Source organism: Acomys minous, assembly GCF_964271855.1.
Source record: "Acomys minous genome assembly, chromosome: 11".
In the NCBI taxonomy this organism is placed as follows: domain Eukaryota; kingdom Metazoa; phylum Chordata; class Mammalia; order Rodentia; family Muridae; genus Acomys; species Acomys minous.
The window spans coordinates 1,998,983-2,011,341 of record NC_140492.1 but is presented as its reverse complement, the minus strand read 5'-3'; the positions used below and the strand labels follow the sequence as shown (position 1 = coordinate 2,011,341).

The following is a 12,359-nucleotide window of genomic DNA, read 5'->3' as shown; positions in this document are numbered from 1 at the left end:
AGTGAGCACTGTAAAGGGGTGCCATGACCTACAGTGAGCACTGTAAAGGGGTGCCATGATCTACAGTGAGTGCTGTAAAGGGGTGCCATGACCCACAGTGAGCTCTGTAAAGGGGTGCCATGACCTACAATGAGCACTGTAAAGGGGTGCCCTGAGCTACGGTGAGTGCTGTAAAGGGGTGCCATGACCTACAGTGAGCACTGTAAAGGGGTGCCATGACCTACAGTGAACACTGTAAAGCAGTGCTATGACCTACAGTGAGTGCTGTAAAGGGGTGCCATGACCTATGATGAGCACTGTAAAGGGGTGCCATGACCTACAGTGAGCACTGTAAAGGGGTGTCATGACCTACGGTGAGTGCTGTAAAGGGGTGCCGTGACCAACAGTGAGCACTGTAAAGGGGTGCCATGAGCTACAGTAAGCACTGTAAAGGGGTGCCATGACCTACAGTGAGCACTGTAAAGGGGTGTCATGACCTACGGTGAGCACTGTAAAGGGGTGCCATGACCTACAGTGAACACTGTAAAGTGGTGCCATGACCCACAGTGAGTACTGTAAAGGGGTGCCATGACCTACAGTGAGCACTGTAAAGGGGTGCCATGACCTACAATGAGCACTGTAAAGGGGTGCCCTGAGCTACGGTGAGTGCTTTAAAGGGGTGCCATGACCTACAGTGAGCACTGTAAAGGGGTGCCATGACCTACAGTGAGCACTGTAAAGGGGTGCCATGATCTACAGTGAGTGCTGTAAAGGGGTGCCATGACCCACAGTGAGCTCTGTAAAGGGGTGCCATGACCTACAATGAGCACTGTAAAGGGGTGCCCTGAGCTACGGTGAGTGCTGTAAAGGGGTGCCATGACCTACAGTGAGCACTGTAAAGGGGTGCCATGACCTACAGTGAACACTGTAAAGCAGTGCTATGACCTACAGTGAGTGCTGTAATGGGGTGCCATGACCTATGATGAGCGCTGTAAAGGGGTGCCATGACCTACAGTGAGTGCTTTAAAGGAGTCCATGACCTACAGTGAATACTGTAAAGCAGTGCCATGACCTACAGTGAGTGCTGTAAAGGGGTGCCATGGCTTATGGTGAGCGCTGTAAAGGGGTGCCATGACCCAGCCACAAGTGAGGCAAGGGCAATGTCTACAAGGCAAAAGGGGAGATTTTCTTTTTCTTGATGTGTGAGATTTGATCACTGTTATATATCAGATGTGAGGGAGTCAGGGGCTTTAAGGATTCAGGGATTTGAGAGCAGTTGCTTCCAGATCCTGGAAGAGACCAGTTGTGGGCATCAGGAAAACACTGTCCTCTGTCCCCAGTGGTCAGCAAGGGCATGGGGTCAGAGGGAACACAGCAAAAGGAGAAGGAAAGAGAATTTAGGAATTGTCGTGAAAGGTGAGCCCTGCCTGCTAAGGACCAGTTTGGGCTTCTGCTGTGCTGGTCTCGCAGGCGCTGCCTCAGTTCTGGTCCTCCAGTCTGCATTTCCAGTGGAGAGAAGCGAGGTATCTTATTGGCAGGGGCCGTAGACTGAGGGGGTGACTGGGACCTCACCACTTTGGACAGACCCATGTGCCTTCGGTCACTTCTACTGATAATCACATACAGGATCCAGCAAGAACTGCCAAGGGTGGCGTTTGAGCAGAGCTCTGCCTACAGAGCACCTTTTGTTTACCAGGCCCCTGGGAAGGTTATTCTTTTCAGCACCAGCCTGTGAGGTTTTCCGCAGCCCACAGTAAAGGCTCCGTTGCCTTCAACCTGCAATCAACCAAACTGCTATTTCCTTTTTCTTCCTGTCTCCTCCCCCAATAAAGAACAAACACAGAAGTTGGGCTTGGTGGCTCACATCCATAATCTGAGTATTTGAGAGGCTGAGGCAGGAGGATTGCTGCAAGTTTGAGGCCAGACTGGTCTACACTGTCTCAGACAAACAGATAAAGCAAACACAACAACGATGTCCAGTTTACAAGTTTATTAAAAAGGTTAAAATCTGCTTTCTATACCAGGCTCATGGACATTTGGACTACCATTTTACATCCCATAATTTCCCCGCAATGAACCTTAAAAACATTTATTTACCTGCTTGTGCTGTGCCTGTGTGGAGTGCTGGGAGCACAAAAACAAAACTACCACCACCATCAACAAAAAACAAATGAGAAGTAGCCTTGGCCTCACGATGACTTTCACACACTTACTGTGGGGCATAGATACTGAGAAGATCTATCTCCCTGGGGTGTTGGCAGGATTTGAAGATCTGGTCCAGCCAGCCATGCAGAGATGCCCACAGCGGTTGACTTTGCTTGACATCCCGTGGTGAGCTACTGGAGGTGTGGGTGCTGGTGTCGAACCTGGGTATGCAAAGCACACCAAGTATCTTTTTTGCTGTGATATCATGTACCGTGCGAAATCTCAAAGTGTCCATGCAACTGTTGTGTTCTGTAGAGTGAGCACATGAGGCAGGCAAGCAGGAAGGTCTTTGAAGAGGGTGGGCAGTGATGTAGCAGTGGGGACGCGCCGTCCTCTCATGCTCTGATGAGCCTCCATGGAAGCACCGTCTCGTAACTCTCAGCTCAGTGCACGGCTCTGGCTCGGCTCACTGGAGTATCAGCACCTTGAAATTATTGAGCATCATCTTTCGTTTCATGAGTAAGTGAAGGGACATCCTTTAATCCAAGACACATGGAGCTTCATAGAGAACCAGCTAGAAAAGTTAGTCCCGGAGGGGAAGGGATGCTATGAGACCGGCCACAGTGCTGGCGTTAGGCACACTGATATCTCACCCTCGAGGATGGTTGGAGAGCTGTGAAGGTAGAAGGCGTATCCATTGAGTTGAGCTTGTGGCTGCATGAACCGCGCCTTCTCAATGCAAGGTCCTGCCTCCCATTTGCCTGGCATTGACTCTTGGGTCACAATGTAGGGCCATCATCATTCCATCTGAGAAGTGGGACTTCAGAAGACATGCTTAATTTTTGTATTTAGAAATGGGTCCCTCTACAGAGTTCAGCAGTAGGTGACCCTCCACATAAGCCAACTCCGGAAGTACAACCCAGCATCTTCACACAGGGTGCTTCAAGACTCTGATTCTTTTGGTTCGCTGGTGCCAGATGGATCCAGGCCCTGCTGTGCTCACTGACACAGCCACCAGTGCACACACACAATTGTGTGCCCTGCTACATTTTCCCCAGTGCTGTCTCCTGGAAATAGAATTCTGTCCTCTCTGTGGAGACAGAGCTAGGACTGATAAACACATCTTTCTTCTCACAGTGTGTTTGAAGTGTCTTGGATACAAAGGCTTACAGGCTTTGTTTGGGGGAGGTAAAGCAAGCACCCCACCAGGTTCTCAAAGTCACTTTCCTCAAGTTTTATAATTTGTCTGAAAGTGAGAGGTTGGGAAGAGAAAGGGAACAACAAGAGCAACAGTAAAACAAAAAACTGACCAACACTTTCACCAAAGTCAAAGCACTTATGGGTTCAGGTCTGAGCTGCTTCCTGCATCTCCAGAGTACAGGGAGGGAATTGCAGCTGTGTGATGGTTTGTGTGCAGGGAGTTCGTGTCATAGCTGGGACTCTCTGAACTTAGGGTGTTAACTGCTCTATTCTGGAAACCAAAGACTCAGGGCATGTAAGACGAATTCCTCTCTGGATGGAGGGGATGGTCTTAGGTGGCATAAGTTACACAGTGAGCCAGATGACAATAAGTAAGTGGGTAAGAGCCAGTGTAGACATGGGATACTGGGTTACTGTGGTGTGATGGGGGGGACTAATGGGGGGGTCCTATGGAGAAGGTAAGATGGTGCTGACTTTGGAAGGTAGGTCGTGCTCCCTGACCTCCTGGATCTCAGCGACCTGTGAGAGCACGAGTGCAGACTTTCTCTGTCTATTGCCTGGGAAGTCCCAGGTCTGAACATGGCATACGGCTACCCTTGCCAGGGCTTTGTCGCAAGAGGGGACTTTGTTTTCATTAGCCTCAAGAAAACTCACCTTCATTCACCAGGGACATACTGACTCTGTCTTTCAAGGTCACTTTCCATTTAAACCTCCTTGAACAAAAAGTTTTGCCCAAAGTTCCTCTTGGGACAACATTCCTGACTATATGGCACCTGGTGGGCAGGGCACTGAAGACGCTCTCCCAGCACATAGCCCTAGATCTTGTGATGGTTCCTGTCAGCAAGGCCCACCCTCTTCAGTCAGTAGGGTCCTACCCACAGCTACCGTCTGCCCGAAGTGGTCCTGTCTTACAAGGGCGTAGACATGTCATGGTGCTTGGACAAAAGTAGACTTCTGCGCTCCTTCCTGGTTTGAGCCCTTCCTAAATGTTGCAGCTATGTGACTTAGGAGACAATAGGGAAAACCTTTCCTCCCGTTTCATTTTCCTATGCTTTGACGATCATTTTGGATCAATAATCGAGAGGAGAAGCTATGTAGCCTCCAGAGCCCTCAGTGTTAGTATGTTTAGCTAAGAGCCGAGGTCATCTTAGAAAGTTAAAGTAAGACTTTCCAATGTGGACCCGCTGTTAAGACCTTTAGACCTTTCTAGGCCCAAAGCTGGACAATGACAAACTAATCCTTGGCTTCCCAATCCCAGGGTGCTTTGCATCACTCCCCGGAATGTCCTGGTTGTTTGTTTATTTTTTTAAAGGAATCATGTCATTCATGTGTCATGGCACCATGTCAGAAAGACCTTAACTGAGAAATTGTTTAAGAGCCATGTAAGCAATGGTAGTGTTTCCTGTGTCTTAGGATAGTACAGGAGGCTCTTGTCACAGTGGTGCCAAGGGGACCTCAGAACACTCATAGCTAGTTTCATGCTATTTCACTGTTCAGATTTTACATCCTTTTTTGCTAGCCTTGTTGTGGGTTCAAAATAAGAGCATCAGGTAGACATGTGAACTAAACAGACGTACCAAGGTCTCTGGAGAAGAGGAGGACACTGTGTGGTTCACAAGAACCTCTACTTGCTTACTTTACAGAGGGGCTGTTTTTTCGGTCATTTGGAAGGATGAAAGGAGTCTCAGTTCCCCACCTAACGCTTCCCCCATTTACCCAATAGCTTCTAGGCAGAGACTAAGGAATTGATCAAGAGCTGACGATTCCAAGAGAAGACTGTATCAGTCTGAGAGCTGGAGTAACTCCTTTAGAAAATGAAAATACAACTTCACTACATTTACATTCCCATAGACCTGTGTGAGGACATAGAGAATCCAGTGACCTCCCCCAAACACACCAGAATGGAGACAGGAGGGTACAGAGGGAAAACTCAGTTACTGCTGTCATAACGGCCTTTTAATTCACAGCTCTATACCTCTTTGTAGACAGTAGTATCCGGCCCCTATTTGAGGCAAGGGTGGGGGGGAGAGGTTTGATACAGTGGCTGCATGTAGAATTCATTTTAATTAGCATTTTCAAGGCAGAAATCTTGCAAGAAATCCATTGCAGAAGCAGACATGTCGAATCTTTTATTTTTGTACATCTTGGGGAAAAGAAATTGAAAAGAATAAACTTCCAAGTGTGGGAACCCTACAACGTTTAGACCGATGAATGTGAGGGTCTTTCTCTCTCTCTCTAGAAAGTAGCATCTTGATTCTTCTGCATTCGTGGAATGTCCAGAATAAATTGTGCTCTGAAACCATGGCAAGCTGCACACACCTCACATTCACATAGCCCCTAAAGTCAGAGCTGTCGCGTGGTGGTGACAGAGTCTTGAACCTGCTCTGCCTGTGTTCAGGAGGTAAAAACTCTGCCTGGAAGATGGATGGCGGGAGGGAGGGTGGAGAAGGAGAGGGAGGGAGGGGGCAGGGAGTGTTGTAATCAGGTTCCAGACAGTAGTCACTGTACCAGTTTTTGCTTGTGGACTCCATGAGGGCACGTGGGGACGATCTGAAGAAGTACTTGTGTGTGGTGTTCCTGGGAAGTGAAGAGCTACGGACCTTGGGTCAGGTGTTCCAGTCAATGCCAAAACTCTAAAGTGATAGACCTGGGTCGTCCTCCCTGTTAGGGATGGCAGCTAGAACGGGGTTTTGCTGCCTCAGAGGATGGCAGGTTCTTTCTAAGGCACACTGTGGAAGAGCCAAGGGATGTGGGATATGGTACCTCCTGTTTGTGAGTCGGCTCGCTGTCTGGGTGAGCCCACGACAAAGCATTTAGACAGAGAAGAAGGAAAATAAAAGCTTGGAGTTTAGAGGAACACCCTTGTATATGGGTTGATTTTTCTCTGGTGCCAAAGAGAGGACTGGAGGCAACGGATCTGAAGATGGTCTGCTGTGAATCTCACCGCCGGTCACAGTGGAGACGGGGCAGGAAAAGGAAGGCGGGGCTTGTCAAGTCAGGGGTGCAACAAGGAACTTCAGGGGTGAGCAAGCATGTCTTGTGAGGAGCCAGAGAGTCCTGTGGGCTTTGTGTGCCATACTGCTACCCAACTTGACATCACAGCACGGAAACAACCACAGACAATGCGGATGGAGCGTAGGGCCTTTGGACTTCTTCCAATAAAACTTTATTGACAAAGAGCAGTGCACTGGATTTGGAAATGGCCTGCCAACCCTAATGAGTCAGAGAGCAGGTCCTGAAGCAGACAAGGACCTGAGTCCAGTGAGAGGCTCAGGATACTGGGTGGAGACCAGGCTGCCTTTGGTTTGGTTTCCATCCGCCGAGTTGTGTCATCTTGTCTCTTCCCAGCGACTCCTGAGCTGTTCAGAACTTAGCATCTTTTTTTCCCCCGAGATCGGGCACTGGGTCCAGTCATTTTGTTCACAAACACCGGTATGAGCAGGGAGGAGGCCTGAGCAATGGGTAGGGGATATCAGCAGGACATGCAAATAAAGGCAGACCACCTTGTCTCTTTTATTTCGCTTAGACAAATGCAAAGAGTGTCTCGCAAATTCAAAAATAAACAAAAGGAAAACAGAATGGGTTTTCCCCTCCCCACCCCTTCACTGACAGCACTCATTCTAATAAACGACAGAAAAATCAAACCGAGGGCCTGGTTCCCGGTGGGAAGGAGAGGTGTGCAAAGGTGACGGAAGCTGTCCCCTGCCCCCATGTCAACGCTCCTCTTCAATTCACAAATAGGCTAATTTCCCCCCATTTCCTTTCTTGACTCTTGTGTGCTAGAACGTCTTCTGTTCAGAAGGTTTAATGAGTCCCCATGCACTTTGTAGAAAATCAGTAAAAATGCTATAGCCTGTGAAAATCATAAAACTGGACTTCTTTCCCCAAAAATCAGATGCCCAGGCGGATGGAGCCCACACTCAGACCGAGGAAAAGCAGAGTAGTCTTCGCACTGTCTGTGGCTTCAGTGTTTCCCTTCTTCTTCTTCTTCTTTTTTTTTTTTTTAATATATTTTGGCAATTTTCTTTAATTATAAATATTGGAATTCCGTAAAAAAAAGGTAGCTTTGATTGGATCGTTTAAATTGTATTTACAACCGCTGTCCAGCTGCGCCCTGTGTTATACCAGGGTGTACGATTTTGCGTAGGGATTGTTTCCTTTCAAGTGGCCCCGAGAGTCCAGCAGCGACTCTTGAGAGCTGCTTATTTTAGCTGCCTGGCCCAGCTCCGCACCCTCTCGCTGAGGTAAGGTGGCCACGGCCCCTTGTTGCCACGCCTGCTGTCCTTCCCTCGTGGAAGAGGTGGAGGAAGAAGCCTCCATAGGGGTAGGCTCAAGGACCGTGGGGCGCTTCAGGGTCCGACTTTTCTGGGGTTCCAAGCACGCTTGTCCTAAACTCAGGTCCCTGCTGGTGCCTGGTGCACCCCGGTTTAATAAGAAGTCCATTCGAAGGTATGGAGGCAGGTGTATGAGGTCGCCTGGGGACAAACACAGAGAGTTAATAGTTTCCTCACTTGCTTAACAGGCCAGAACACCTTGGGAACCCACAGTGGGAACTTTGCTCTAGAGAAAAAGTTCCTACTGTGTTGAGGTAGGGCGGGGCGGGGCATTTCTCACATTAGAGCGCACTCCAGAAAGGCAAGTGGAGTGGTCTTCACACTTCTCTTTCCACGGGCCACAGAGCGCTAACTGTAGTTCTGCAGTATGAGAGCCTGAGAGATGAGCTAATGAGGTCCAGACCCCCTTACGTCAGAGGCAGCCTGTCTGCTGGATACGAACCCCACATGTGATTAGAAGTGTGAGGCGCCAGGAGGCCAGAGTCAAGGGTGGCTAGGAAAGGGGACAGCTCAAGCTACCCTTGAGCCGCCGCTGTGAACTTGCGCGGTTGTTCATGACAGACTGAGGTGAAAGCCGTGCAGCCCCGCCCCCCTTCTCACCCAGGCCTCTCCCAACCACCTCCTTCATCTCCTCTGTCTTGCCATGCTGTGGCAGCGCTCAGAACAGCTTAGACTACTTAGTGACTCTACTTCCTTTGGCCTCCATGGTGTCATGCCAACATACCCTCTTCTCTCCTTCCTTTCCTCTGGGATCCTCCTACGGTGACAGGGAAGTTAAGGCTTTTTCTCCCCAGTCTCCTCCTTTTCCCATGATGTCCCGTCTTGTAAGGACAGCAGTGACTTCTATGCTTCTTCCAGCTCTCCTAGTTCTGAGGTCTGCATCACGGTCCCTGCCTCATCCTCTGCTCTTCTCTCTGAATTCCCCATGAGGATATTTCCGAGCACATCCCTTGCATGTCTCGGCTGCCTCGCCATCCATTTCTTTTTAACTCTGAAATGTCTGACATGGCACCTGCAGCTTTCAAGCAGAGAAAGGCATCGTCGTGGAGGTCACCATGGCCTCCGGTTGCCATGGCTTCAACCCTGGCAATGTGTGATGCTATTGGCACCCGTCTGCCTCAGCTCTGTGGTTTCCAGCTGCCTGGGCAGCTCTGACCACCACTCCTCAGCCCCTCTTCACCTCACAAGGCAGAGCTATCCCCAGCCTCACTTGGGGGGGGGGCCAGCTGCTTGTGACATCTGTTTACTGATAATTCTCCTTTCTATTCTGTAGCCTCTGGGCCCCAGGCACGAACTTCCGAAGCTTTGCGCACTTACATATGCACCCTGAGTGTGAAATGCTGCAGCCTGCAAATCCAGGTCAGAAAGGCCAGGCCTCATGCCCTCTCAAACCCCTAAGCACCCCACTCTCCTGTGTGTCCAATATTGCTTAACATTGTCAGCGTCCTTCTAGATATTAAAACATGTCTCTTTTGATACCTTTCTCTCCTGGTTACTCTATTTCTAATAGTATCTTTTGACTTGTTTTTGTCCCCTGTCTCCACGACCCTGGCTAGAGCCATTAGTCCACTACAGAACCCCCTGCAAGGAGTCAGGGTGCTGTGATGAACCCCTAAAGGCAGCCGTACTCTGTGGCTTGGGATGGGCTCAGCCTGGCATTTAGTCTCTGCTATCCTGAAAGGCACACGGATCACTCTCCGCCCTACCCATGCTTACTGTTTTTGTCACTTCAAGACCCACATAGACAAGGACTGTTAGGGCAGCAGGCTGAGATGACCCCCCCGGGGGGGGGGCGAGGGGAGAGGCTGTTCCTTCCCATCTTGAGGCCTCAGGAAGTCGCTATTTTGGCACACACACCAAGTGAGCATCTCAGGCCAGAGAGGACGATGGCAGCAGGCGGAGCTCCAAGTGAGAGAGTGGGTGGGACAGTGTGCGGATAAGAGAGACAGGATGCCTGACCTTGGGATGGGACAGCTACGGGATATGGACGGCTGGTGCGAAGTCTGTGCAGCTGTGAAGTGGCACTGGAGAAAGGGAAGGGGGGCTGCCTCCTGGCTTTAGGCTCAGATGATAGGGGATGGCGGGCTGTACTGTGATTTGAATGTCTCCACACACTGGCGGCTTGGCCTCAGTGTGGTGCTGAGGTCTTTATAAGAGGTGCGGTCTAGTAGAGATCCTTGGGACAATTGGGGATGGACCTTGGGAGATGACAGACAGGATCTCAAATCTCTAAGTGCTTCCTGTTCTGAGAGGTGACTTTTTTTTTGTCACATTTCCACCATCTACCATGGGCCCCACGAGAGCCAGCACTATGCTTTTTGTGGGTTAGGCTTTCAACACTGAGTTAAAACTTATTTTCTTCATAAACTTAACCCGCCTTTGGTATTTGGTTATATCAACGGAATCAAATAAAAACACAAGCCACTAATTATGAAGTTCTGTGTTGGGGGAAAGATGGCGGGACAGACAATGGGTTGGCTGCAGGCATGTTGAGTTTGGATGGATTGGGCATCTCCCATGCTGTCCCTAGCACATCTCAGCCCTCTCCCCTTCTGACTGAAATGCCCGAAAATTCCTGCTTATTTTGTTTCAGAGTGTTCCTAGGGCTCCTTATTTTCCTGTAAGTTCAAAGTCCCACCCATATTGTCTACAGCAGGGGTAAACTCAGCACCCAGGAAGTTCTATGCTTTCTCTACTGAGCAGTCACCAGGATGCTACCCACCATAGTTTATGGCATAAGGCTTCTAGAAAGAAATAAAACCAAGGCAAGCACTGACACCACAACTTAAATAACCTTTTCCTCTTTTCAAGAATGATACCAATATCTTGAGATTTTCCCCAGAATATGGGAAAGGATGACCCTATTCTTTGGGAGTTTGTCAAGTGATTTCCTTGTGTGTCACACTGGCATGCCTCTTGGTTTTGGCAGTGTGAAGATTCACTTACATCCCCTCACTGGCTTCTCCGGGCTCTCTTCGTTCTGCTAAGAACTGATGAGGAATTACATGGTTTCATTAAAAACCATGGTATGTCAGTCACCCACATGCCCTGTCCAAGTTCTGAGTCTGACTCATAAAATCCTGACTGCATGCATAAGACCAAGTCCTGTGGAAATCTATAAAATACTCAACAAATTGACCATGGCCCTCCACTAGAGTGATCTGACACAGTCTCCTATCCTTCTGAACAGAATTTTGAGCACTGAAAAAACAAACAAACAAAAAACAAAACAAAACAAAAAAACCCAAAACATCAACCAAGAATTTAACGTTTTAAAATGAAACCTTATGGTCTTGAAAACTTTATGGTCCTTATCTTCATTCTTGTTCTTCTGGACTAATTATGTAGAAGCAAACACAAAACCGTTAACAGAGATGCCATTTAGGAAGGAGAGAGAGAGGTCCAGGAAGATGGTCCAGTGGAACCGTTTGCCACATGACTGTGAAGACTAGAGTTTTGATCCTCAGAGCCCAGATGAGTGATGGGTGGATGTGACTTCTTGCCTGTAATCCCACAGCTCTTATGATGCAGAGAGGCTCTTTGGTGCAAGCTGACCCCATATTGACAAGCTCTGGGCTCAAAGGAGAAGTCCTGCCTTAATGAAGACGGCAAGGATGAAAACACACCACACACACATGCACACAAAATAAATACGATAGAAAACTATTTTTCAATGTGAGGGACTCATGCTATCTGAAATGTGTGATATATATATATATATATTTCCAATTTGCTAAAAATGAGTGTTTATTCCAAAGTCAAATAAACAAATTATACCGATTTACTCTTTTATTAAATTGTGTGAGGTTTTTTTTTTAGCCTATTGTCCTAGTGTTTGAGATCAGGTGGATTGCATTTACCCCAAGGTAAATGTGAAAATGCCAAGTAAGAAGATCTGAGCTCACTTCTGAGATCTGACTCCATCTTGCATGCTTGGTGTATGTGTAATATGCTAGGACCTTGGTCTTCACCCCATTTACTCTTCATCTGATTCCCAACAAGGCCATAGCATCTCAGTCCCAACCAGATTATAGATTGCTCTTGTTTGGGACTGGGTATATCAAAGACAAACATGTTCAAAATGGCAAGATTGCTCAGCAGGGAAGGTACTCGTTACCTCCCCTGGAGATCTGCGTGTGATTCCCAGGGCCCACATGGTAGAAGGAGAGAAAGAACTTCCACAAGTTGTGGTCTGACTTACACACACACACACACACACACACACACACACACGCACACTTTGGCTCATACAGTGTGAATATGTAAATAAATATTTTTAAAACATAGTGCCCAAGATTTCTGCCCTTAGCATCAAAGTTCTTACTTTTGATGTAGTTACCCAAAGGGTTTTAAGTAGGTCAAAACCAAAAAAGCATGGTTAGAAACGTAGATCTTTCATAAGAATCTAGAAAGATCTCCACAGCTAGGTCTCCATGTAGGCTCTGAACACCTAATATCTCTTAAGGAACCAGAGTTGATAGGCAACGCTTTTACGGACTTAGAAGCTTGTGAAGCTGCTGTCATTGGCCTCTTTCTTTTCAAACATAAGGTACAGCGCATTTTCCAACCAGTGCTCAGAGCAGCTCCGTCAGCCGTGCGAATGTATCAAGTGAACATGCTCAATAATGCATGCGCTCGTGGGGGAGGAAGCGCCAGGGTGGTCAGTGCTGAGCTGAGCCTGTCGTCAGCACTTCGTGTCCG

At 48.3% G+C, this 12,359-nt stretch overlaps 1 protein-coding gene across 3 annotated transcripts in view; it reads right to left on the bottom strand.

Annotated features, from left to right (window-relative positions):
• Positions 1-1,954: 1,954 nt before the first annotated feature.
• The window catches only part of DSCAM (DS cell adhesion molecule), a 580,894-nt gene continuing 570,489 nt past the window's right edge, over positions 1,955-12,359 (bottom strand). For all 3 annotated transcript variants that reach the window (XM_084800819.1, XM_084800820.1, XM_084800821.1), the window contains one exon: positions 1,955-7,799. In XM_084800819.1, the coding sequence (XP_084656945.1) occupies positions 7,444-7,799 (356 nt within the window). In that variant the 3' untranslated portion in view covers positions 1,955-7,443. The remainder of the gene's footprint in view (positions 7,800-12,359) is intronic.